The following is a 27,791-nucleotide window of genomic DNA, read 5'->3' on the forward strand; positions in this document are numbered from 1 at the left end:
CTGTGCATTCTCAATATGCACAAGAAGGTGGAGAACTGAGCTCTCCCTTCACTTTCTGTTAAACCGTCCACTTGCCTGCTGAACAGAGACTGGACAACTGTTTAGTGAGGAGAGAGCTTAAAGGGATGTAACAGACTCTTTTCAGTGCTTATCTGGACTTTAGTCATTTTGTTTTCTTACTGGGACATTGGTCATGTCTGAAAGCATTGCGAGGAAGGTGCAGCCCTTCACCATTGGGACAAAGCTGTCAGTTCCCCCTGTGCCAAAATGCCAGGAGTTTACACAGAGTTATCTGCCCGGCGAGACTTTGGATAACTGCGTGTTACAGCACAACCTGAACTCGCTCTACCTCAGTCGATCCCAGGTCTACGCACATGGCCCCTGTCTTGTTTCACCGATTGTTAAGCAGGCAGCCCCCGTGAAACACAATCAAGAGCACATGGCAGCAGAGGACCACTTGAACCAGAACGTTGCCTCTCCCTCTGCCGTCTCCAGATCTATAAAGAAGATCACAATCTCTGGGAGTAAAGACAGATCAGAGAACAAGATGTTAGAGGTACCGGCAAAGCTTTCAATCACAGGCTCCTCATCAGAAAACAACAATAACAACAACAATATCACCACCAGCACATCAGATCCACATCTGCCCAGGATTGTGGGAGTGAGCTGTGAGAATAAGCCTAAGTCTCAGTTTAAGGTACAAGACAACACTTCACTAATTAAAACATACAAATTTAAAAAAAAGAAACTTCTATGCCACTATTTGTCAATGGTTTCAGTTTTGCTATAGGTTTAAGAGGCACTTACCTTTTTTTTTTTTTTTTTTACCAAGTAGACTAAATGTAAGTAATTTACAGTTATTTTAACATAGGTAGGCTATACTGTATGTAGCTTAACAGTCACATTCGGTAACTTCACTTTAACTGTTCTGCCAGAAAATACCAGCAAAATGAAAGTAATATAATCTAAATATGACAGAAAGCATTTTGTTTAAATTCTGAACACATCAATAAATGTTTAGAGAAAATATATTTGAAAAGCCCTGCTTTAAGTTTTTTTGTCTTGTTATAGTATAATCTTAGTTACAAAATGTTTATAAAAAAAAACGGACAGACTGAGATTATTGACGACACGAAGGTCGACACATTGGTGAAACGTTCGATTTTTTTTCACAGGCACGTGCACGTAAAAAATACGAACTACAATTTGTAACGCTTTGCTCCTTTCCACTTCAAGCATTATTTTACCTGCTACTTGGTGTCTATTTATTTTTTTTTTTTATCACTTCGTAGGTTTTACTTAGTAAAGACAACGGCGATGAATTGCCACCGGCACAGGCACAAACCAGGGCGAAACTACATGGAAAGAAACCAATTCAGGTAAGGTGCGAGCTGGCTGGTGTGCTCGAAACGGTATGCGCCCATCTTAATGCTGCTTTATTTCGGTAAAATAAAAAAAAGTCAAAACTAAATCATTACCAAAATGTTCTTCCTGTCACAGGGTGTTCCTGATGTGCAGTTTTATCCCTACTTTATTCAGAAGAAGGGAAACTATTGTTTTGTCATGTTAGGCCATAGTTTTCATTAAAGTCACTGTATGCAGCGAATACAAGTAACTTCAGGGGGTGGGGGTGTATGGTAGCGTGTTTAAAACCATTAAATCACTGAATTTGGTCTGTTACTTGTTGAAGTCTAAAGTGCGTGTTGTGGATGAAGGGCTCAGTTACAGCAGACCTCGAAGAGGCAGGGCTCACTGGAAAACATGAAGTCAGGGAAGATGTTAACAAAAGAAAATGCTTACTGAGGTCCTTATGGAGGCTGGTTGTAATAACACTGACACAGCACTGGTCTCACTTCCCTCAGATTCTGTAATCTAACACATCATCTTCTAAAAATGTAAGGGTTCTTTGCTTATATATTGTCACCATAAAACTGGCAACAAACAACAACAACAACAACAACAAAATGTTTGTAATCGCATGTGAAACTTTAGGATGCCTACACCTGTGGAGGTCGTGTGGAGGTAGCAGTGATCTGCCAAGGTCCTTTAAAGGTGATATGTTTACATGTAAAGCCAAAAAGTGCCAGACGGACCAGGATTTGTCCGTTCCTGCTTCCTTCTTGTGCCCAGATGTTTCCTGAAGGGAGACGAACAGGAATGCTTGTCCATTAGTGAAGTTGTGCCAGTCCTGTTCGTGTCATCCCGCACGGTGCTGACAGTAGGTTTTTGTTATAGGTGACCTTGGGGCAGCCGGCCTGCCACATGTTTGTCTTTAGATGGTAAACAGAAGGGTATAATTACCACGAATCACATGTGAGGTGATTACAGCTGGAGAGCTGTGTGTGTGTTTTACTTATACAGTACAGGAGGATTTATAAAAGGCAGTCATCGAATTAGTTTTTTATTTAGTTTTATCTGATGAGGACAATGATCGAGTCGAACTGGTTTTAAGCACTTTGTCTTTGTTGTCCGCTCACACAGATTTCAGTGCCTGAATTGCAGAGGGAAGAGCCCGAGAGCAAAGAAAGTCATCTGCACACACAGATTGAGGTGTTGGCAGCTACTACATCTCAGAGCGACTGCTTCACTCAGCGCAACTCCCTCTTCAACAAGGAAGTACTGCAGGTAAAATGTGGAAGGCATTCACAATATCCAGAATATGCATATTTGCAGGCAAAGATGTTGTCAACTGTTTCAAACTTCATCAAGTGAGCAGCTTATCGGAATCTTGTCCTGTCTGAGGACAGTCTGAGGCTGACTGGAAAGAAGGTGGAGTAAGGTTATCTAGAAAAAACATCAAGTTATGTGGTTGAGGCGAAATCAGAAAGGAAGCTGCCTGTCGCGTGACCCTCCAATGAGAACAAAATATGTACTGGTTCTTATTTTGTCTCAAGAACTGTGCGAGCTGTGTTCAGCTGAGGGAGGAGAGGGAGGGGAAGCCGCCACAAGCAATTATTTAGGGATGAGATCATTGTTTGGCTCCATCTCTTCACGCCTATGGCTCAAAGAGACTCAGCCAAGCAGCACAACTGGTTGTGTTATCTCAGTGCTGCGTCCACCCCAGCGCACATGGACATTTGCATCTGCAAGTTTGGCAGAGGGACATTTTGTCCAGCAGTTGGGTTTGTCATCAGAGCTCTGTTGAGCAGCCCTCCAAGCGATAGGCTGTTTGCTTCCAAACACAAGTTCTTCATTTCAGATGTGTCAGCTGAGGCAAACGTGTGACGTACGGATGTGTTGAAAGCGGCGCTGTAGCGCGTTGTTAACGTTAACGAGCTTAGGAGCGCTTCTACTCTTTAAGTGGCGCTCCTTTGTATTTAACTTTTTTTGAGAGTTGCCTTTAAATAGCCAGAGGTTTGGTGTCTAGGGAACGTCTTGTTTTACAGCGATTCGGTTGACTGCTGTTATTGATGAAAATGTATGATTACAGTGTTAGATTGCGATGAAAGTGGAAGTGAGTTTTCCAGGGAGAGACTTTTAAAGGCCCCTAACGGTTAAGAGAGCAAAGCAGGTCACCACATGGAGAAACAGGGTTCCGTGTGGACCCATCTGTCTCCGTGGCTGCTCTGCAAGATATCTCGCCTTTCACCGTTTCGCCTCTGCGATAGAAAACGTAGAGAAACTTCAACTCCCTCTGTGTTGTCAGAGCCAAACTGCATTACTTGAAAGGTTTGGGGAAACGAGGAAAAAAAAAAAAGCACGTTGACAGGCATTTTTATTTTTATTTTTAAAGAGAAAAGATTAGCACAACTTGCCCTCGTTTTCGTTTTAAAATGCCAAAGGTTCCTCTGAAACTTGCAGAGAGTAAACGGGGGTATGGACAGCGAACGAGCTGCGCTCACAGATTACAATCTGATAAAGTGGATTTAAAAAAATGTCCATCTGTTTTTATTAAATCTGTTATACTCTGTTAATTTTGCCATTTTGTTGCAGCCAAAGATTTTTCACAAAAAAAATGTGTTCTGCGATGATAATTTGAACTGCATGCATTAGCTGTCTGTTTCTTGTGGCCAGCATAAGGCCCTACTGTAGGTTTTTCATAAACAGGCCATTGTTGTAGAGAGTTGACAGGAAGAAACAAGGGAATCATAGACTTCCTGCATGAGGTCATTATAATGCCATGGGAGCCAGTGTGAGCAGATATGGGCAGGCCTGTTTTGTCGAGCTCTTTTCCTTCTGTTCAACCCAGAAATACCTCTGCTACCCGGGGGCCTCGTAAAGTTAATGACCTCCTCCTCTGGGGAGAAATGACATCACATGTTAATCGAGAGCAAGAAGTTGTTTGGTGGACGTGTCACGTGCAGTCTCGATGTTTTGTTGATTCAAACGTGGGGTTACCGTCGGGCGTTATTCACTGTCAGACATTCCTGAATTCCTTGAGAAATATTGCTTTGATGTGATGTAATGGTGTCTTAAGTGTGTCTTTAAGGGATATTTGACATTTCACACAGAAAAGGAAAAAAACAGAACAAGTTCTTCTGATTTCGTCAGTTGTATGACTCACAGAGGATCGGTCTGAAAGGTTAAAGAACAAACCTGATTTATGCGTCCACTCATCTTTTTTTTTGCGACCTAGGTGGCTCGTTGCTTCCCACGCTGTGTTCACTTCGGAAAACAAACGTGCACTTTCCAACACTTTGTGATTTTGGCCACCCGGTTTGGCCCTCCTGCTCCGTTACAAGACGTTGCCAGAAAAGGCAGCTCTGCAAGACAAAGCCTTATGCAATGGAGCCCGGGCCCTTGCCAAGAGAAACCTCTGCTCCACATAACATGACATTGGAGAACAAAGAGCTGTTCTTGATGTGCCTGCTAAGGCGGGGACACATGGGATGAGCTTCAAGTATGAAAGGTCACCTTTTTTGCTCAGAGTAGAAAGTGACTTATTTTTGGTCTATCTTTGGTCTAGCACAGTTGTGGAAATAACCTTTATACATCAGGAATAAATGCTCCCAAACTCCCTCTTGTTATGTCTATGAACTTCAGGTGCAAAATATTAACATCTCTCTGATCTATTTATAGGCGTAAGTAAATGACTGCACACACCGTGAAGAATATCTCATGCAGTATAGTCTGTGTCTGTTTATGTTGTAGGCAGAGGCGTGGATCAAAGGCAAGCTGCAGGACTTGAAGGATGGATGTAATATTCAGTGCTGCCCCCTGCAGGACTGGGAGGAGGCATCGCAAACGCTTCAGAGAGACCTCAAGGACTTTGAGAACACTCTGATTCAACTCAACCAGGTAACAAGTTGATTTAACACAAGGCTGCACTGTAGCAACGTAAATACCACCGAGTTAACAGAGCAAGCCCATCAGAGCACTCCATAAATGCAAATGTTTATTTTAACAATTTAATACACATTGGCCATTTGAACGCAACCATTAATCACTGTCATTGGTGCTATACGAGTCTGTCATATCGCATAGTGTGTAACATAATGGTCTTCAAGGCACTTCCAGGCAAGAGAAAAGCAGACCCTCAGTGTTCCAGACGGCTCTGTCAGGCCAGGAGAAATGTTTGGAAATTGCACAGTGGTCATAATTAATCTCCCTTGACACAAAGAAGGCCCGAGAAGGAACTGGGAAATTTTTCAAGGGTGTACCCAAGACATGAATGGCAGTTTGAAGTGTTACATGTGTCCAACCACTGTTCTATATTAGTCTTGCCGCTCCGTCTGTGCTACAAAGCCAAATAAACAGTGTCTTATTATTTCAAAAGATGGGTGAGCAGTTGATCTGCAAGCTGAACCCCACATCTGATCTGGTGAAGAAGCAGCTCAGCCAGCTCAGGGACCAGTGGCAGACCCTGAAACAGATGGCGGCAAATCAGACGCGTGCCTTAGGTGGAGCCAAGAGCCTGCAGGACTTCAACAAAAAAGTGGACAAACTGGAGGCATGGATTAAAGAGAAGGTACCAAAGTACCAAGCACACATAAGAGGAGAGTGTAGCCAATTAATAGATGGAACATGAAAAATCTTTTTTGAAATGTTCTCCTTTTTTTTTTTAGAAAGTAAGAAACGTATTTAATTGCTCACTGCACAGTGCTGTGTTTTCTGCTGGTTCACTCATTTTTTCCACTTTCAAAAACTAATGTGAAACAGGGTGGAATCAAAAACTTATTCCCATTTTTAAAATGATTGCCCTTTTTTACTTATTTAAATAAAGCAATTCATCCCGGAGCTGCTTTCAGATTTCAGATCCAAAATATATCCCCCATCTCTTTAGCTTGAATATTTTCCTCTCTCCTTCCATTTGCCTAAAAAGCAATAGTTCAAAAAAGAGAATCGCTAATGAACCGCTCCAACTGTAACAATTATAACACAAACAGTCAGCCCAGAGGCTAATCTTGGTCTACAGACAGCCTAATCAACAGTTGTCAAGATAATTGGCACAAAAACAGCACTCGCTAATACAGGAAATTAGCTCAGTATCCTGAAGACATTTTCTCGTTTGCGTATACTCACCGGTGTAAAACATCTGCCTGTCATTATCAAAAAGCAATCATCAAGTGTGTTTTAGGCCTGTGTTTATTTCTCTGTTCTCGTCTGTGTCTGGCACCAAGAACCTAGAGACTGATAATGCACTTGCGGAAATCTAATGCGGGAGGACTTTGCCTTATGAAAGCTAGAAAACATCTATCCTTGGAATAGATGGATTCTCCATTCGGTTCCGCTCTTCCTCCGTTCTCCTCAGCCTTTACTTCAAAGTTTCCAAATGTCATGCTGAAAGCTGTTTCTGTTCAGCATCCTCCCTGGTAGCCGTGGTGATGTGGTTTTTATCCTTGTGCCTCTGAAAAGACATAATGGTTGGGTTCTGTACAAATGGGGGCCATAAACACTGACTTTTATGTGTGCCAGCAGGAAGAGGAGCAGTCTGTAGTGGACGTCCTGGGGGGAAATGTTGACAAAATGCAGTTGACCAGGAGAATTTTAGATCTGAAACAGGTGAGCCTTGTAAAAGATTACCATGAACATAACACAGACAAAAGCTGTTTTAAACCAGCTAAGCAATATTCTTGAGTTAAACATTAATGCTTTCTCGCGTGTTATTGCCTCCATTTGCAGTTTTGAAGATGTTTCTTTGTGGTCTATCCTTGGCTGAGAGTAAATTGTCCCCCAGGACATACGGTAAAGACAGCTGAGGTCATACTTGGATTGTGTCCTTCTGTCTCCCTGCAGGATGAGCAGCAGCACAGAAACCTCCACGAAGAGATCAACAACTTAGCCTTCAAACTGGAGAAACAAGGGAAGACAGACGGCAAAAATATCTCCTGTAGGAGAAAACACATCAATAAAATGTACGGTTTGTTCCTCAACTTTTGCTAGTTTGCCAGAAACACCTTCGGGTCTAAAGGCTGAATGATCTTTCTGTAGGTGGCTGAAGGTCCAGCCCCATCTCAAGAACTACCACGAAAATCTTCACCTGGCACTTGAAGTGGCCTCGTTCTACCAGCAGGCTGATAATACCTTGTTTGCTATTAACAACATGGTAAATTGCCTAAAATCTCCACTATTACGTTTTGAAATTAGTCTAGAGTAATACATAAAGCTCACAGCTTTCACCCTTTCTGTCAGAGGAGGAGCATATCTGCATCCAAAGAGCTGGCGAGCTGCGGCGACCGAGAGATACGAGACATCGCAGGTCAAATCATGGTAAGAATAGTCCTTTCATCTAAAGCAGCGCTGCTTTGGCACATCCTGAAATGTGCTGCAGGAGCCTTCTCTGCCTAACCAACAGGCCTGTGTGTGGTAGATGCTCGATGTGAGTGCGTCCCAGCTGTCTAATCTCCATCCTGCCCTGGCTGCCAGCATCACACAGAAGCAGAGTGAGGTAAAGGACTGCTGGACGCTTCTGCAGAGGGATTTCAGGTACGTCAGCAGGATAATACCAACTCTGAATACATGCCCCATTTCACTCAGTAATTGGTCCTTCACACGTTTCCACTGCGGTGGAGTGGCATTTTTATGTTTTCACTGTACTGGTACCCTACATGAAAAGCATACACTGGCAAATCTGACAACTTTTCCAAATGAGAAACAGTTCCACCCGACAAGTTTTCTCACCTTCCCATTTAGCCCTGGTTGGTTACATTTTTAACATTTGGATCGATGAAAGACGTGTCGAGGGATCAGCTGCCACTCAGAGTATCGCTCACCACCCTCTTTTTCTGTGCCTCTATGGAATTTGGATCATTGTATTAGGTGAATAATGTCTGGCGACGTATCAAGTTGGCAACATGGTTTGCCCTCTTCTCACCAATAAAATCCTGACATCATCTTAGACAGGCTGCTGAATTGGAGAAAGAGCACGTTTACAAGAATATTTTGTAAGTTTTATGGAATATGTAAAACAATTTATTGTTAGTTTAATAGCATACAGTAAGCATCCAGACTTTTTAATCATTAGGCTTTTTAGACCATCAGAATCAATATCAACTTAATGACCACAGCCGCAAGTAATTGCCGCGTTAAAACTGGAACCAAACTGCGAAACAAAACGTCATTTCTGAATGTGCATTGCAGTCAATTCTATAGAAATTGGGATTTGTTACAGACCTACAGCATGCACAGTAAAATGTGGCATTCCTTGAAATTATATTCTGGGGACTGAATATTCATCGCCAATTTGATATCAGTCCAGCCAGTTGGTCAAAGTGATGGACTGGCCCTTGGATAATATTGTATTTCTTTACTGTGCCTGATAAAAAAGAGGAAAAAAAAGGATTGGAATTGCTCGTAGTAATAAATAAGGGTGGGGAGTAACTCCAGTCCACATTTCTGACATCCCATCTCCTGCCTCCCAAGAATTTCTCAGGCTGAGAGCCTCTCATGGTGGCGGCCTATCTTTAGATCCAAATATTACATAATTCTGTCTGTACTATCTGCTCCACTCTGTAACTATTTAAATCAAATAATACAAACACTGGCATAAAGCCTCAGAGCCATAATTGGTGTTCATCATTGGTCTCTGAGGCCCTGCTGTCAGCACCACAAGTAACCTCCTGCTCTGCTCACCCTCCAGGAGTGACAGGACAACACTCTCCCTCCCTGGCTCCACTTTCACCAGGGAAGATGCTGACCTCCTGACACCCGCCCAAGAAGCCCAGTGCAACATGGGAACCGAGACACATGTGATCATGGGAAAGGAGGTGAAGGAGGAGCAGAATCGTCTGAAAGGCTCTGTGGTTAGTGACACTGATATTTCACTGTGGCTCCGGAGGAAGAGAGAACAACTCCATCTGAGTTGGCAAAAAATGAGATCGGTCTGTTCCAGTCCTACGAAATCTGTGGCTGCAGAAAGTGACGCACTTTGTCCTTTGGTTTGGAAAATGCCTGATTTACAACTTCAGCAGATTTTTTTTTCCAAAATAGACTCTGAAAAACGAGCTGTGACTTCTTGTTGTTGGAAACAACACGCGGCTTGTTTTCCGGCCTAGCAGCTAATTAGTTGCACTCAAAAGCATCATCTGATGTCCCAGTTTTGAGGAATCCCCTGACAACTTGGTTAGGATAAATTCCAGCTTGGCTCTAAAGCTCAGAGAACAGCCTCTCTGTTTCCTGCTGATCCTCTCCATAACTAATAAGATCCCCAGCCTGCAAATGTTATGAATATTGCCCTGTAGGAGCCACAGGAAGAACTTTTGGAGGTGTTATTTGTCCTGGCACAAGAGCCACATAAGTTTCCATTAAAAATGTCAAGTCGTGAATGTTCAGCATGGTCAAAAAGTCGGCCAGAATAAATAGGTCTTTCCCTCAGACCCCAAATTTGACTTTATGGTAGAAAAATATCTTGGCCTTAAACCACACTCAAAAATACTATCATTAAATTAATACTGTATTAATAGAAGGCCTGTGGTCACTCCTGGGTTACTGAAGCAAGTGGACTGCTTGGACACGACATTCCTCATCTTCCAGGCCAAACTGAGACTTTATTTAACACGGGGGTGCTCCTACAGTAACACCATGAGCACTTGTAAACCTACAAGGAAATACTCTTGGCGTCTTTTGGAAAACTGATTATCCAGGAACTGTGTGGTATGTTGCAAACTAGTAATTATGTGTATATTTAGTTTGCACATTAAATCTCTTTATAATTCTTAACTGAACACGCAGTTGCTATTTGTGTTCAGGCCAAGGTTACCCCATAATGCAGTTCCTCTTTTTCACCTTGTTCACTTCTGATGTTACCACTGGGCCTCAAGCTTGCATTTCAGCTAATGAAAAACTGCCTGATATGCTTTGGGAGAGAAAACTTGTGTCAGTGGTTCACATTATTTCCCTGCTTTTGTTATTCAGCTCATGCTGGTCCTGTGGTCTCACCACCTGTAATAAGAACCCATCAGACCAGTAAGCCTGCTTCCCTCCGCAGACGCTAAGCTTGTTGGCATAGTTGTCTTGAGCCCTTTTACTGCAGTATAGTCTTTATTGCACTGGGAGCTGGGAGTTGCCTGGATGCACTGTCTGTGGGAGACTCACTTGTTACTATTTATGGAGGGGTTAATAAGACACTCCAAAGAAAGCCCTGGAGCCTAAAGGCCAAACTCATTGCCAAAGCACAGGCACCAGTTAAACAGTGAAAGCTCTTTCACTCGAGCTCCCAAATGTGCCGAACTGATTTCATTAGCTTTTAGGGTCCAAGCTTCAGCTGCACAGCGCCATAGACTGATAAAGATTCGGAGACAGTTTGTATATGTATAACTGGACAGCGTTTTCAGTGTATCCGCAGTCGTATGCACACACAGTCCCACTTTTATGGTCGTAGTCTAAGTCTGCTTGTTCAATGTGACTCGGTTGATGAAACTGAAACGTAAAGGTTTTATTGTCCGTGTGCTCATTAGTGCATGTATCCCACAGTAATCTATACATCAATGCCATCCTGTTCGCAGTAGTGCGGCCTCTTGTTTCTAGAGGTAAACATGGCCGTCGTCTGTTACTCTGGCTAATTGCAGCCAGATGCTTAGGCTGGAGACCAGATGGGCTCGGTGCTAAGTGATAGTTCTTGGCTGACATCACTTCAGAGCACACTGCAGAAAGATGCACAAACGGAGAAGAGATCAGTAGAGAACAAACAGAAAATAACAGCAACCAGATAGGGAAAGCGGGCTAAAATTAGATGTTAGGTTTAACATTATTAGCGGTTTAAACAATGATAAACAATGATGTTATGATATATTTATATATTCAACATGATGAAATAAATCGTTATGACTTGTTGAGAATGGAAGCCACTTCAAAGAATGGAGGACAGAAGCAAATATCTGGGAAGGAGACATCAGCTGCAGATATCAAGTGAATCATAAAAGTTTGTTTGAACATAAATGGCCTGATAATGTGGTGCTGTAAAACACTGGCCAATAAAATGACTGATACCCCAGTATATATAAATCCCTTAACTTTACTGCATTTCTTGCAAAGGTGACGTGTATTTCTCTTGTTCTCCAAATCACTTGCTCTGTAAGCGAGGTCAGTACGGCTCCAATTGAAATTAACTCAACAAAACACGATTATTGTCCGTTTTGTGTTTTTCGTTGGATCCATTGCGGCAAAACGTTTAGGTATGTTCTTCTATATTACTGCGTAAACCTTCATGCATACTCTTTAAGTTGGACAGGGAAATGTGAAAAAAAAGGGGGATTTGCTAATTTGATATTTTCATTCTTGTTCAAATCATTTCAAAGTTACACAGAGTTACAAATAACACCGAACACAGTAACTAAGGAGGCTACTTCGAAAGAAATGCTGAGAACATCAAGAAATAATAACAAAATGATTTTGAACAATGACCTGTCAACAAATCATGACTCGGAAGTATTACACGTGCATTTTTGCAAAATGCGATCCTGACACATGGCAGTGTTTTAGGCAACAGGAAACCGTGTAGTTTAGAACGCCAGCTATTACGACAGCCTCAATTCTTTATCTGTGATGCTGAAGAAAAGCAGAGTTCCTTGCAGCCTCTTCTTATCCTCTTATCTGATCTATAGGAAAAAGTTCAGCTTAACAATGAATATGAATCCGTTTGCAGCCAATGACGGACCTCTTCCAGCACAGTGTCTGTCGGGGAGTCTCGTGATTTAAAGTGTCAGTTGGTCAGCGGTGGTGGAAGTGTACACGGCCCCTCACTTTTGTGGAAGTTCAAATATAACACTGTGACAAGACGACAAATACAAATGTGAACAAAAGTAAGTTGAAAGTTTCACTTACATGAAAGCTTGCAAGGATAATAAGACATTTATACTTGAATTATACTATACAATCATATAATTAGGATTGTTTGAAGTGGAGATTATCTGTTACAAATCAGGCTTCACTGTATCACTAGTTTCACTGTGGTTTGATCTAATAATCATGTTTTCCAATTAAATGATTTATTTTTTGGTTTATAAAACTCTGGAAAATAGTCAAACTGACCCAGTGATCAGCCCAGAACTCTTTAAGTTTTCTAAATTGTTACAAAAACGCTGCAGGGTGGTTGTTTATAATTACTTTTCAGTTAGTCAGCTAAAGATTTCAGCTCATTTTCAGCTCAACACAGAACGATGTTATGGTAACTGACTGCATTTGAGTAAAACGTGCAGCATTTTTCTTCGAAACACCTAACATCAGAAATACTCCAGCACAGCCACCTCAGTTTATGGGTCACTTTTAGTGGTAGAAAACAAGTAATTTGTTTCGCCCCAAATTCAGCGTAACTCACCACCCACGTCCCTCTCAGGATCCCCAAGCTTTCTCAGGTTCACAGCTTTATGTTTCTTAGTCTGTTTCAACCAGCAGCCAACACTGTAGTCCAGAAACATGGAGCTCTCGTTGGAAAACCCTAGTGGGAGTCCTCTGGCCAACCTTTTAAGCACTCAAATGGTTGTAAAACTAGCTTAGTGGCTGTTGACTTCTTGAATTTATTTCTGCGCATAGACGAGGTCAATAGCTGTGACATTGACCTTGCTAAAAACTCCACGGCATAGTTCTAACAGTCGGACTGGAAGGTCGTGGAAATCACTGTCTAATGCTGAAAAAACACAGCTGTTTTAATGAGAGCTGGGCAGAGGGAATTTAAAATGGGTTATATTTCATCCACAATGCCTCTCTTTCATCATTAGAGTAGTATAACACATGTTAGGAGCCTTCATATGTTCATTCATAAAGTGACTTTAATCTACTCAAACTTTAGCTGCCATCTTTAGTGTTTTCATCGTGAACTTTGGTGCTGTTAAACACAAAAGGTCTGTGTCTTCGACTTACTCTGGGTTGTCTCACTGAAAATAGCCAACCGTTGTTAGTACGTGTCATTTACAGGGGAAACTTCCCTCCGGGCAGCTGTCCATATTGTCCAGCCTGCAGCCACGTGGTAGCGCTCACACTCGCAGTGAGCAACAGAAACACCTCCCTGTGAATGAGGATGAAATCCTCCTTTCTGAGATGTTTAAGTGGATCCCAGGCAGAAAAATGAAAAAAAGAATTCTCACATGCCATGTTATTGATCTTTACACTTTTCCTACTTTTCCCACAGAGTATTGCTGACTGCGGGAGTGGCTGGCGAAGTCAGAGCGGCCAAAGTCAGGAGCAGCAATCAGTGAAGCACACCTCTTCGCCCGTGGGAGACGGCTCGTCCTCGGCAGATGACGCCACTGCCAGACACCAACTGAAGGGGGAAAGGTGTCAATTCAGCCTGGCTTCTATTTCTGCCTGTGACTCACATAATGAGAAGTTTTTATGTAAATCATAATTGGAGTCACATGTCTGTCTTTTCTTTGCGGCAGGAAGCCGAGAGCAGAGCTGAGCCTCTCCACGACCGCACGAGGCCACCCACAGCTTCACGTACAGCTTCAGAAGTTCACTGTGTCTGCTGACAAGGTGACCGAATATAATTTATAATTTGATCTTCTTGCTAAATGGCCCGATATGTGTGTTAGCTATCAATATACTGCCCTTCCCTAATTTTCAGTCACTGCTTCTCTGTAGGTTTATAGATCAGGATGACAAACATCACCTCGGTCCTGACTGATGTGTTTCCTGTGGCTTTGGCAGCTGGGGTGGTCTTTAAACTGTTCATCCTTTTAACCTGTTTCACTTCTCTCTCCTTTCCATCTTAGACTTTGTCCTGGCTCAAATACAATGTGTCCGTGGCAACACAGGTGTGCTCAATAGCCAGCTTTGAGGGTCTGGAGGCAGCCAGGAGATGTCAACACACTCTTGAACAAGAAATCCTCAGCAACAGAGCCAGGATAGAGGTGGTCAAAAGGGTAAACCGAGGCACATCGTCACATTCACAGTTTCTCGTAAAACATATACGCTGGATGAATGACTTGAGTGAAAATTTCCCCCGAACACGGAATCTTGGCAGGGATGGTTTTTATATCAACCAAATAATGAGCTGACTTCTCATCTGAGAGAGCTGTACTTGGCCAAAACGTCAGATTAGGTTTACATCTCCCAAAATAATTTCCAGTTGTTACTCATCACATGCACTCATCAGTTTAAAACACCTTCCTCAGGAGGGCCACGGACTGGTCCGTGCACAGCACCCAGGCAGCACTAAGATTGAGGAGTTTCTCAGCCAGCTGGAAGTTCTGTGGGAAGAACTGAGGAGGAGGCACCAGAGGAATGCCGTGTTTCTCCAGGCCTCGGAGGAGCTGGGATTTAGGGTAAGATTCTTAAAATATCTCTGAAAAGTACTGGTCTGTTCTCGGGTCATGGCAGGTATCCTGGATCAATTCTACCACAGTTAGAACTTTTAGGCGGGGACAGAGCTTGGGTTGTATACTTACAATAGTTAGAGACTCGCTATCTTTGATCATTACTGCCTTATTTGGCAGAGCCTTTGAGGTATTTTCACAACTATATATAATCTAAGGAATATAAAGTGTGCTTCCTTATAATTTGATTGTTAGTTGAAAAGAGGCTGCAAATCCAGTTGTCAACTTTATCGTGTTGGTGAAAGCGCTGTCTAGTTCTATGATTATTGTATAATTATATAATTATTGTTGTCCCCTTTGCTAAATTACCTGAAAACAAAAGCAGGAAAACCTCTATATCACGACAAAATGTCGTGCAAACCCACAATCTCTCCACTTCTGTTCTGCGTAGATTGTGAAAGTGCTCCAAGCTCTTGGCAGCCTGGAGGCCTGGTTGGAGTCTGTGGAGCTTTCCATGAAGGAGTCTGCATTAGCTGGTGACCCTGAAACAATGAGCATGGCTGAGAGAGAGAGCTGTCTGCTCGAGAAAGAGGTGGCAGCACGCAGCCTGGAGCTGGGCGCTCTGAGGCAGGAGGTGGACCGCCTTCACGGCCACAGTCACCCACACACGCGAGGGCTGCCAGCGCGTATGGAGGAGGTGGAAAGAAAGTAGGTTTTTACAGAGGAGGGGAAGTAAAAGGTCAGAGTTAGCCCCCTGATGTTTGTCATCATGGAAGATTCATGTTATGGATATGAGCAATCAAACGCTTGCTGGTTTTTGCCAGTCACTGTTGTCAGAAAATAAAGTATGTCACTGTTTCCAAGAGGTCACAGCTTTGGGCTTGCTCCATGTTTGTAATCCAACATGGAAGAGTTTGTTCATGAAATTGCCAGTTCATATTTAAGACAAACAATTTCACCCCATAAACCACAAATGTATAAATATCCCCAAAAACTCATAAGTTAGCATTTGATCCAAGTTGGCACAAAATACTCTCCGTGTGCTCATTAAATGCACAGCTCAAGTTTATTCCTTTCTGTGCCATGCAGCACTTAGAGAGGTCTACCCCACAGTTCTGACATGCACTTCACCCACAGCTTGTCAGCATGCGTCAGAGTCACCCGTTCCTTGTTTGGAAGATGACGCCTCTCTCTTTGGTCGGCCCGTCGTAAAGGGCAGGTTGTTGCCACGGTCGTTTAGTGAAACCTTATGATGTTGGCTGCTTTTCTGGACATACCTATGTCTATAAACAGAAATTCAGACTCTGTAAAGAACACTAAGCTGACCAATGAAAATAAAGACAAGGAAATGTCTCCGTTTAAGTGTTTCCAGGGTGGGGGTGTTGGATGGGGCAGAGATGGCCCCTTGTGCAGTCTGAGGGACCATTGGTTCAGGTAGTGGTGCTGAGAAAGCAGCTGCATGGCATTTGGTATGATGTCATTATTTGACACTACAAAGAGGCAACTTAAGGCTCATTTATCCTGGAAAAAAATACCCTTTCAAACTGATCCCTTTATATGTAAACTCTGCACAGATGAGGTACATTTGTGTCCTGAAGTACAGGATATGTTTATGTGACAGATGATATACAGTATGATTACATAACAGCGCTCTAGCATGGTAGCAGTCATCCAGTAAGCTGCTTGCGGTCTCTTGTGATGTGGTCCTGCTGAGGGAGTTGTATGTGCATGTGAAGGACACAAAAGATGTAGTTTCTTGTTAAAACAATGTTGCTGATGGTTGTGTTTCCCAGGTACCACCGTGTTCTAAGTGCTCTGACCCAGCAGAGCTCGGAACTGCAGGACACGCGCATGCTGACTGAGTTCTTGGAGCGTGTGGAGCTGGAGGAGAGCCAGCTCAGTGATCAATACAGCCTCGGACAAGTGAGAAACACATTACAGCCCAGAGATGGAGCTTAAATGATCGGACAGTATTTTAAGCTTGTTAGAAATGTTCTTATTTAAATGTTGATGGTTTTAGCATGGCTGAAATCTTTGGTTTTGATGTTTTCATTTATTTGTCTTTGAGATTTCTGCCTGGATTTAGTTGGAATTAAATATATTTTGGAAGGGAAGAACAATACCCGACTCCTATCTTGCCAATATATAGCTTGCTCAAGCATTAAACAAAAGGTTGAATTAGGTGACACCCCCTGTGTGACATCAGAATGGATTAGGAGGGGAGTTTTGACCCTGGCTGACCATCCAACAGGCAGTTTGGACAGATATTCCACAGATCAATTTTCAATAAAAAAAAATTTTAACAGACAATATATTCCTCATCAAAACTGTTGACATTGTAAGTTAGTTGTGTGGATTAATCACAGAAATCATCAGAAACCTTAAATATGAATTCAAACAGATTTTTATCACCTGTCTCATTATTCCCTTCAGCTTTACCAAATGCCTTTTCTTTCCCTCTCTCTTTCCTTCTATGGAACAGCCTCTCCACAGTGAAATATCCCCCGCTCCTACTTTGCTTGCACTCCAAAGTAGCGGCGGTGGTGAGCCCCTGATAGAAACTATGGGGGACCCTGTGGAGGAACTTCGAGAGGCTGTTGAGATGCTGAATGACACGGTGAGGGAAAGAGGTCGATCCCAAAGCCATGATCAGGCCATCCAGGACCTGCTGAGCAAGGTAAAGAGATAAAGAGGGACTTATACTGACTTCTCTCTTGAAAAGTGTGCGTTTCTGGGAGCTCTGGTTCCTGTTGATTAGATCATGTGGTTGTTGCGGCGTTTGGCAGAATGATCTTAGATGATGCTGAGCGGTGTTTAAAATCTTAGACCTGTAATAGAGCCACATCTGGATTTTGTGCGGTTGCGTTTTCCATCAATGGTACGTGATGGTTTGTGTTTGGATTCAATTTATTCTTGGTACACATATCGAGATATCACATAAAGTACTAGACGACTGAATGGGATTCCATGACACAATTTTAAACACTACTTTGCAATCTGGCTGTGATTGGAAAACAAATCATAGACAGCGACGTATGACTTCATGAAAAGAAAAAATCAACTCATGATGATCTGCGCCTCACCAGCATGCCAGCCTGGCGGTGCGTGTGGAGGAGTGCTTATGTTGCAGCAAGGAGCTGAGTCTGGACATCCTGGAGAAGGAGACAGACATGGCCATGCAGTGTGAACCAGACCGATGTGGCGTAGAGGCTCTGCAGGAGAAGCAGGACCACCTGGAGGTGAGAGGAAGATGGTGGCTCATGTTGTGATTTTGGTGTAAACATCCTAAAATGATTCATCACCGACATACGATTCAGTATTCCATTCTCTTGGCTTTATATAATAGTCTGTTTGCTCTGTGAAAAGAAAACGGGAAGCCCCCTTGTCTGCCTCACACTCACCTCCAACACTCTGTTCCACAGTCTGTTTCCTGTTGTGCCAATTTCTTTTCACCAAAAAAATAAAAAATAAAATAAAAGGCCAGCCCACCCCGCTTTGTGCTGCGTTTAATTTATCATATAAACCGCACTGTGCGATCACACACACATAGAGCGTGCAAAAAGTTTATTATCCACACAGGATATTTATTTGTGCTCGTGTGAGTCACTGTTCTGTTAACTCTCAATGTGTGTGCGTGAGCTTGTGTGTGTGTGTTTATGGGTAAATCTGGTAGGGTGTGTATGAGCGTCCGGAGGTCACAGGGTTGGAGATGTGAAGTTGAGGATGGTAAAGTTCTGTATGAGTCATTTTTGGGCAGTGTTGTGTTTATCACACACACACACACACGCACACATGCACGCAGCTGTCTGGACTTGATACGATTGAAGAGCAGTAATGACCTAATCTCCCAAACTGAAATAACTGTGCCGTCAGCACACAGGCATCCACAACACAGTGTTCTTGAGGCTTACTGTAGCTGAGAAACGTTATGAAGTATTGCTCCCAGAGAGCCCCGAACGCTATTAATTACTGCCTCGTCAAAAGGAGAGAAAAGTGGTCAAGATTGCAAGCTTGCTATAGCGTGGCAGCCCATATGTTGACCATATGGGCCTCTAACTGAATAATATGCATAAAGCTATGGAGATGAGGTCATAGTCAGACACACAATTGATACAGGCTGTTTAAATGATACTGGAATTGATGGAGACGGGTCGTTTTTGATAGTGTTTTTCCTGTGATTCTCCACAGATTGACTATGAAATCATCAGGGAGGAAGTAAAGGAGATGGAGAACCAGGCTTCTCGGTTGAAGGAGGTGTGCCCAGAGAGACTGCACATGCTCGGGGCAAAGATCCAGGCTACGCTTCAGGCTTGGAACGAGCTTGGAAAGAGTGTGACAGACAACAGATCACGTCTGCAGGAGTTTGTGCAGCTCCAGGACTTCTTCAGGAGCTACCTCGCCATGATGTAAGCATGATGTGAGGATGTTGGGACCCCATTCTGGGCCACAAGTTCTTTCGTTTAATCCACTTTCCGAGAGCATCTACCCATTACAATATCTTTCAAGGAAAGAACAGGATGTTCTCATTGTCAAGCACAGGTCCCAAGGGGGGATGTGGAATTTGGGATGTGCTGAGAGGGCTTGAGCAAGTTTCCTGGGTGTGACAGGGCGATGAATGTCTTTCCTATCACGAAGAGTCTGGCAATTCTCATGTTTTGTGAATGTATGGTTCTTCTCACAGCCTTGTTCCTTGTCTTCTCACCCCCCCCCTCCCACCTCTCTGAACAGCTCTTGGACAGAAGACACCAGGTCATGCATTTTCTCAGACACTGCCTTGCATCTTGGGAGAGATGGGCAGAGGCCACTGGCAGCGGAGCTGGACTTGCAAATCGAACAAAAGTTTGAGGAATTTGATGAACTGGCAATGACAGGGAAGAATCTTTTAGACAAAGAACACCACCTCATGCAGATGGTGAGCAGGGATACACACTTCAAATTCACTGTGATTCTGGTATATATATATATATAAGTGTATATAAGTATATATATATATATAATATATATATATATATATATATATATATATATATATATATATATATAATCCACTTTTCTATAACTAGTAATGTCTTGTAGGTAAGAGAGCGCATGGAGGAACTGAGGAGTATGCTTGGATGGATCTCGGTGCACTGGAGGGCTCAGAAACAACAGTGGCTTCACAAAAAGAACAGACAGGAGTCTTCACAAGATAATATTTACTCTGAGGCACTAATGTGCCCTCCGATTACAGAGGTAAAAAACAAATTTACCGCAAACAATCAATGCCCTAAAATCATAGAATTTGCCCTGCTGTTTGTTGGTTAATCAGCATATGTCAAACCTGAAGGTTACTTTACCTTCTCGAGATTTATTTAAATAGATTAAAACACTTCTCCTGATTTCTTTTTTTTTAATCACACGGGACCGAGGGTATTGGTGCCATGCTACTAGATTAAAAGCTATAGCTGGCTTCCTTCACTCCATCAAGAGTAGTGATAATTGTTTGACTTTATTGACTCGCGTGTTGCTCAGGTGAGTCGACGGTTCACATGTGAACCGAGCAACTCAAGCAAGAGATGAAATGCCTGGGACTCCTCACAAGTCAGTCAGAGCTGAAGATGAAATTTATATTGAGGATACTTGCTAACCAGCATGCATGTTTGTCTGTCTTTGTCTGTGACATCCCGCATAGACTTCAGCTCCTGAGTTCCTGTCCCAGCAGCCCCATGTCGTCAACATTTGTGAAGACACAGCACAGGCAGCGGCAGATAGATATCCCTCACCCCTGCTGCCTGAACGCACTGAGCAGCATGAAGGGAAGCACTCAGAGGATGGGTATGAGATCATGAACAGTGTTGGACCTCAGGGCGATCCTCCAAAGGCAAACATCACGGTGCTAAAGGAGAACAGCAGCCCACCTTTGGGGGCCGCAGTCAACCTCATCCTTAGTTTTGGTAACACCGGTGACAGCCAGGTGCAGGTGTTTGACCTGAATGAAGGAGAGGAGGAGACCTCTGAGCCTGTCCACAGGGTGAGAAGCACACTCAACACTAACAGTCTCCAAACACCATCATGTGATGTCAGGATTATTGATCACATACATTTACTCAAAAACATTGAAACAAATAATATTTACCCTTGCTCCTGAAGGTTCAGGGTCACACCATTGCTCCTTTGTAACGACGCTGCATGGGATCTCCCTCCTTGACTGTCTTGCTGGTCATTCCTCCCGCGTTTGCCCTCACATCTTCCTTTTTCCTCATTCTCTCCCGTAGTCCACTGTGCCTCAATCTTCTGCCTGTAAAAACTTTTGGAGGCGCTGCCAGGGGCTTTTGGAAAATACTTTTGGTAGTTTAAAGCGAAAGAGAAAGCTTTATCGGCAAAGTGCAACTGAGGTAAATTGCATAGTGTGAGCTATAATTGCATGCGGCATCTCAGTGTGCTGGGACTGCATGCTGTGCAGCTGTTTTCTGGGGTCCGCATGCTCTACTAACCTGCTACAAGGTACAGCGAGTCTGCCGCGCCCCTGTGTTGTTGCCTTCTCTGGAAATACAGTAAGTCGTGCCAAAGTGCCGTCATATTTGTACTGACACCGTCTCCAAAGTTGCTGAGACTGGAAAATGCGAAACGGGAATAAACCATTTTACCCTGAAAACTTCCTCATTTTCTCCTTAACGACAGTCGTAGATGTAGATCTAAAACAAAATTAATTCTGATTTGGTGTCCTAGAAACAAGATACATTTGATTTTTTAAGCTTAAGGCTCTGAAAACAAAAGTGTGTATGTTGGATTTGCTGTGAATGGGAATTTATCTTTACAGTAATCTGTCTGTCGTCATTTTGTCTGTTCAGCTTTTCTTTTGTAAACTCAGATGAGTGGTTCTATTTCCACCACAAAAACCAGACGGTGAATCAGTGTTGGGTTTTTTTTTTTCTCACCGGGCTATCTGACATTAAAACTTTTCTTTGGGACACAACTTGTTAAATGAGGCAGGGCTTAAACCTGAAAAGCACTGATGACAGAACCAGAATGAGGGTAATGAGTAAGAAAAGCACACGCAGTCCTCCCCCTGCTGTGACTGTTGACAGAAGCTCTCTCTTGTCCTGCCATTTCATCACAAGCCTGAGGTAAACCTGCTCATGTTTGACTCTCCGCAGCTCAGCCACGATTGTGTGAAATAAGTGACCTCATCCTCACTTCCTATGAAAATTGTACTCCAAAATGGCTCCCAGCAGGAGCGTGTCCCAAATGCCAGTAGAGCTGCAGCCATGAGACAGAGACCTGGGGCTGAACCTTTTCGAAAGGCCCCCAGACTGCACAACATGATTTATAGTCTGGGGCTTATACAGAAACAAGAGATTAGTCACAGAGTTGAAAGGTCAAGACATTACAGCTGCGTATGACGGCATGTGCAGCTACATATGATTTTGATTAAGTTCTGAAAGTCTGCAGTTGCAATAATGTTCATGCTCTCTTGTCCTTTCATCTGATTTATTTATTTTTTTGCTCTTTCTGATGTTTTTAAATCCATTTTCAGTTTTGTGAAAAGAAACATTCCATCGATCCGTTGTTTTCTTGAACGTGTGAGATGATTGTCATAGTCGTTTTTTCTTTCATGTCATCATCCATCTTTAACACGTCTGTAACATAAAAAAGCTCTTGTTCTCACAGAAGGCCGCGAGGCCTCAGCCTGCAGTGTGCATGTTTCTCTGTGGGGTTAACTGTATGCAATGCAGTGTATACAAGCTTCAGTGAAAGTACAGCTAACGCACATGCCTAACATCATTTTCTCTCTTTTTTTTTTTTTTTAGGTTAGTACCTACTTGCACGTCAAGGATAACAACCTGGCTGTGGCCCCTGTGTATGAGAGTATCACCCTTCCCCGCCAAAAGAGCCACTCTGCAGACTCAGGCTCCCCTACTTTACTGCCACCCTCCTCCTCTCAATCTCCCTCGATGCCTGGACCACAGACGACCAACGTGACCTTCCACTCTTTGACGGGCAGCAGCAGCAGCTCCATGTTCAGCAGCCTCAAGAGAATGGGCAAGAAGAGAAAGAGAAAGAGAGATGCTCGCCGACACACTATCCAGAAAATCATGGGAGTGGATGAGCCAACCGATGGGATGCACCATTATGACTGCGAGACAGTCACGTATGACACACGTACCTGGCCACTGAAGGAAGGCCGAAGAAAGAAGAGTTCACCTAAGAACAGAGTGGACGCGGAAGCTATGGCCTACATGAAGAATCCCCTGCTGAAAGATATTGACAAAGAGTGCTTGGGAGACGACAGCATAAACCCGTACGCTGTGTCAGCGGGGCCGGCTGCTTTACCATCAGAAGGTCAGACGAGAAGCCACTGCAGATTCCTCTCTCTGGGCTCTGTGCTGAGCTTTGATCTACCTAAGGACATGACCCTTATCCCCAGCATTCAGGACATCATTACTATCGCCCCTCCAGAGTCCAAAAAAGGAGGAGGGGCCGATCCCGACCCTCACTCCCAGAGACACACAGTCCTGAGCTCGTTCAGACAGACTCGACCCGCGACTGCCATCACACAAAGTTCAGCTGAAAGCAGCTGCTCTGAATCACAGCCGTCGGCACCTGTAGCAAAGGACCGCCACCTGCCTGGTGCGGAGAAGAGTCTCCAGCCTCCACCTGTTTCGTCCCAAAAAGAAAATGAGGATCTGACCATAGCACATGGAAATGGATCTAAAACCCAGTTGATTCAGTGTGACCATGCAGAGCAGGACAAAATGCTATCAGATGTGAAATCCAGTATAGCTGAAAAAGATGAGAGCAGCCAGCATTCACAGCTGCCTGTTTATGTTAACCAAGCTCCAAATTGCACCTCAGCTGCTCATAAACACGAGTGCCTTAGTGTCCACACACTCATTAGTGATCTAAATGGACACCAGTACCATAAATGTGCAGGATCCCAGGGTGTGCGCGGTGAGAGTCCTGGGCCTCAGTCAAGCCAAGCTTCTCATATGAAAGTAAATCTGAAGTCGACGATGAGTGTCAGTGTTCGACAGGACTCTACAGATTCTGGTATCTCCACCTCAAGCAGTTTCAAGCTTTGCACTGACGCTCCATGTTCAGAAAACATGCAGCCTAAAGGAGTGGTGGGGAGGCTCGTATCTCTTGAAGTGGGAGGTATCGACTGCGCTCAAACAAGAGAGAACAGTGTCACACCTTCAAGTCCCTCGCCGGACTCAGCAGAGATAGAAACAGAGGCCGTTCACCTTGACCACCAGCAGTTTGAGGAGGAAGAAGAAGAACTGGAGGACATATGGAACCAGACTACAAAATACAGGCAGAGCATCTGCTCGGACATCATGTATCAGCCAAACCAGGAAGACTCTATAGCCTCAATTGAAGCCAGAGAACCACGTTGCTGCTCACCTACAGATAAGAACCCAGCTGTGCTCTACAGAAACCAGGTCACAGCATCAGCACCCAACCTCCTCGTTGCCGAGTTCAAACTACCCTCCCACATCCAGAGCTTGCTGGGTTATGATAAGGGACAGAGTCCCAAAGATCACCTTCCCCCACAGGCTGTCGGAGACAGAAGATCCTGGGCAGCTTTTCCCAACAGGGAACCAGCCAGCAAGACTTCAGTGACAGTGAACGAGACCGCATCTGATCAAGTGAAGCTGCCAGATGTAGGCGACAATCAGAGATACATTTATCAATACAGAGAGGAGGAGGAGGAGGAGGAGGAGGAGGAGGCAAATGTGGGGGAGCAGGTGGAAGAGCACACTGGTGGTTCAAAGGTGAGGTTGGCAGTTGAAGTTCTATCAGACTGGAGCTCAATTTAAAAAATATATATATATTACATTACATTACGGTCATTTTGCAGACGCTTTTATCCAAAGCAACTTACAATAAGTGTGTTCCACATCGGTAGGCAAAAGAACTTCAGGTCACAAAAAATCATAAGTGCATTTCCTTCCGAAACCAAACAGCTAAGAGCATAACTAGTGCTAGAGTAAGTGCGGTAAGTTAGGTACCTAGACAAATGGGAAGACAATTTAGGAAACAAATAAGTGCGTAAGGAGCTAGGACGAAACAGGTGATGTCCTAAGAGGGCGGATCAGGGTAGTGTTTCCTGAAGATATATATATATATATGAGATACGTATATTACTATAGAAAATACAAAAACATATTCAGACCCCACATATTTAAAGAAAAAAAAACATGGAATTAGTCTAGAAATAGTTTCCATGTAATCTTTTAGTAGATTTCTAGTATCAGTTTCAATAGCAGCAGATGTAGTTTCTACATAATGAATTTATATGCAGCATATTCCACAAATGCAGCTGTACAGCTCCCGTTGGGTTGCAGTGTCTATTAAAGGCAACTCAACTACTGTACATGAACAATAAAGATTTCTGTCATCTGTGTTGACTGTGGAGTATTCTCTCCCTGAACAGGACCCGTCCATGAGTCTGCTGACAGTTCATATGGGTTTGGACAGGGCCCGTCAGCAAAGAATGACCTCGCAAAGCCCGCAGGACACAGAGAAGAAACGAGAGCTGGTGGCCACAGGAGGGCGCTGTTTCATCCTGGTGAGGCTTAACTGACGACAGTTGCCTGATTAGATATACTGCTTGTATATTTTCTGGGTGTATATATTTTTTTTAAAACTTGAATGTTATTTTTTCAAACCCATTTAGAGTGGAAAGCCTGAGTTGCAGTCAATGGAGGGGACCCTTGAGAGGAAGCACAAGCTGCAGCTGGGAGGAAAGAAAGTAAGGAACGATTAACCCACCGCGGTCGGCAAATGTAAAGCCCACAGTCAGCATCACACACTCTTATCTTATTTTCACAGGCAGCCTCCAGAGGCTGGAACTCCTACCACGCTGTCCTACATAGACACACCTTATGCTTCTTCCAGGACAGAAAGGACACACTGCGGGTAAGCAGACAGAAGTGAGGAAAAGGTGCTTGGATGCAGGTAGTACGTGGTAACTAATTATCAATCTGTGCTTCAGAGTTCTGCGTGTGGCCTTCCACTGAACCTCAGGGAAGCCGAGTGTTCACCTGCCCCAGAGTACACCAAGAAACCCAACTGCTTTCGTTTACGGTAACAATGTGGTGGTTATTAAGTTGCAGAGATAATGTTTTATAGCTTATACAGATTTAATGGCACTGGTGGATGTACAGATGGCTGTTTTTCTAACTTTTTATCTGCAGTATTAACAGTTGCGTTTTCTGCTCTTCAGGCTCCGCGATGGCTCGGAATATCTGTTTAATACCTCCTCGCGCTTTATGATGAAGAAATGGATCATGAAAATACAAGCAAGCACAGGTAAATATATCAGTTACATGAATTATATCAAATATATATCAAATCTCTTCGTTAACGTGCCACTGATGTGGCTGATTTTTTTGTCTTTTGCATAAAAGGTCAGGGTGAGCCTGTGTCTTCACCATTCAGCGGCCCTGTTGATCAACACCTCTCCACTTCCTTGTAAGATGGCGGTCAAACAGCTTGCCTACAATCTTTATAATTGCTTTTTTATCTAATAATTTTTTAATCCTCTCATCCTTCCAGAAAGTCCTCCGTGTGCCTTCGATGTCACGATCAAGCCAGTTGTCACTGCTCCTCTCGACGTGATGTCACCCACATGTATTCCAGGCACAAATCGCCGGGCGTCGCCCAAACCAAGGAAATTGTTGTTCTCACCAGAGAGCACAGTCACATGCTGCAGAGTCACCTAAAAAGTTTGGATGAGCAGTCGTCCGTCTTCTCTTCGGATGCAGGCTGTTGTGGTAAGGCTGGGGAAGTGTTCTCCACATTAACGCTTTGTGGACATCAGTTTGTCACCACACTGCCAGTGGGAGTAGCCCAGAGGGACTATTCATCAGTCCCACTGGGAGACTGTGTTAGAGGCTCCCTTTAGAAACCAGGATTTAATTAAGCTTTGTGGTGTTTCAGCCCGTTTTACTCAATGCTCCAACCAACAAAGGAATCAGTGAATAGCTGTTGCTTCTACAGTAGGTACCACTAGGGGGAGCTAAGGCATCGTCTTACTGCATCCTAAAAAACTGGAGCATCACATGACCTAACGCAGACAGTAAACGTTTCATTTTGTTGTTGCTCAGCTTTTCTGCTCTTTATTTGACCCCCTCTAGATGATGATGGAGGCAGTTTAATGCAGACAGTGACTCACAGATTCAGAGAAAACACTCCTTCCTCGCCTCGCCCCCCTGTATCCAGCGGTCAGGAATGGCTCAGTAACAAGCACCGCTCCCACTCCTTTACATCGGGTTAGTTTGCATTTATCAACCCAGATTGGTGACGTGTGATCTATAAAGTGCTGACGCCATTCATTTTTCTGTTTCTGCTCTGTGTCCTTCCAGCTACTTACCAGAAGATCAAACCCATATTGCACTCTCCCGGGGGAAAAGGCCTGGAGCAAGGCTCCAATTACTCTGTGACTCTGGTGGTGGGAGAGAAGTCAACAGACAGCTCATCAAAAAGCAGAAGCTCTGAGCCTCCACTGCTGGCCTTCGCTGGGTGGCAGCAGGACACATATGTGGACTCTGCTCTGCGAAGCTATGCAAGCATGCCTCGGCCTCGCAACAAGTCCGTCTTTAAAAAGTTCTTCGGGAAAAAAGACCTCTGAGTTTGTAGATATGGGTTTTTACCTAGAAAGGGTTTTTCTAAATAGTTTCTAATGTGCAGTGCACATAGTGAGCAAGACCCAACTAAAAGAAAAAAGAAAAAAAACAACACTACTACTGACCATATTTATAACAAAAGGACCGCCACAGCTTTATTTTTGATGTGTTTTATATAAACCACTTCACGGGCAGAGAAATCCTTATAATTCTCCTTTGTTATGAGTGTTTATTTTGCTTTTTTTTTGTACTTTTCTTGTTCAAGCAAGGCCAACAATACTGTATTAGTGTGCACTGTGTAGTTGTGGATTTGAGTCTAATTTCATTCCTTCTTCTTTTCTGTTTTTTTTTTTCCTTTTGCGACTGGTGCCTTATTGGCTCAGCCGAGTCTTTTGGGCCCAGGTATTAATGAAACCCGAACGTATTGTTCCAGCCCCTGAACTACAAATCAGCAGTTTGACACTGCTTGAACCCATTTTGATTTAAGTGCTTCTTAAACACGAGTTGTAGCAAAGACTAGATATATAAATAAAACATAAAAAAACAAGAA

The 27,791-nt window shown here is 43.6% G+C and overlaps 1 protein-coding gene across 4 annotated transcripts; it reads left to right on the forward strand.

The window, feature by feature from the left end:
• Window positions 1-49: 49 nt before the first annotated feature.
• On the forward strand, window positions 50-27,791 carry mymx (myomixer). Of its 4 annotated transcripts, none has more exons than XM_075476178.1 (34): window positions 50-697; window positions 1,293-1,379; window positions 2,482-2,625; window positions 5,092-5,238; window positions 5,717-5,908; window positions 6,856-6,942; window positions 7,177-7,295; window positions 7,372-7,486; window positions 7,573-7,650; window positions 7,751-7,866; window positions 9,020-9,182; window positions 13,505-13,650; window positions 13,755-13,848; window positions 14,088-14,237; window positions 14,490-14,639; window positions 15,082-15,338; window positions 16,424-16,553; window positions 17,113-17,307; window positions 17,717-17,869; window positions 18,819-19,036; window positions 19,359-19,542; window positions 19,707-19,862; window positions 20,302-20,640; window positions 20,885-21,004; window positions 22,421-24,385; window positions 25,048-25,182; window positions 25,291-25,365; window positions 25,446-25,532; window positions 25,609-25,700; window positions 25,840-25,925; window positions 26,024-26,087; window positions 26,172-26,389; window positions 26,753-26,887; window positions 26,981-27,791. In XM_075476178.1, exons 1-34 carry the CDS (start codon window positions 194-196, stop codon window positions 27,244-27,246), a joined length of 7,167 nt encoding a protein of 2,388 aa, XP_075332293.1. In that variant the 5' UTR covers window positions 50-193; the 3' UTR covers window positions 27,247-27,791. The 4 variants fall into 4 exon arrangements, with proteins under 4 accessions (XP_075332293.1, XP_075332302.1, XP_075332312.1 ...); XM_075476187.1 differs by having other exon boundaries at window positions 6,859-6,942; XM_075476197.1 differs by lacking the exon at window positions 20,885-21,004.

The sequence above is a fragment of the Odontesthes bonariensis genome, chromosome 2 (assembly GCF_027942865.1).
Source record: "Odontesthes bonariensis isolate fOdoBon6 chromosome 2, fOdoBon6.hap1, whole genome shotgun sequence".
Classification (NCBI taxonomy): Eukaryota; Metazoa; Chordata; class Actinopteri; order Atheriniformes; family Atherinopsidae; genus Odontesthes; species Odontesthes bonariensis.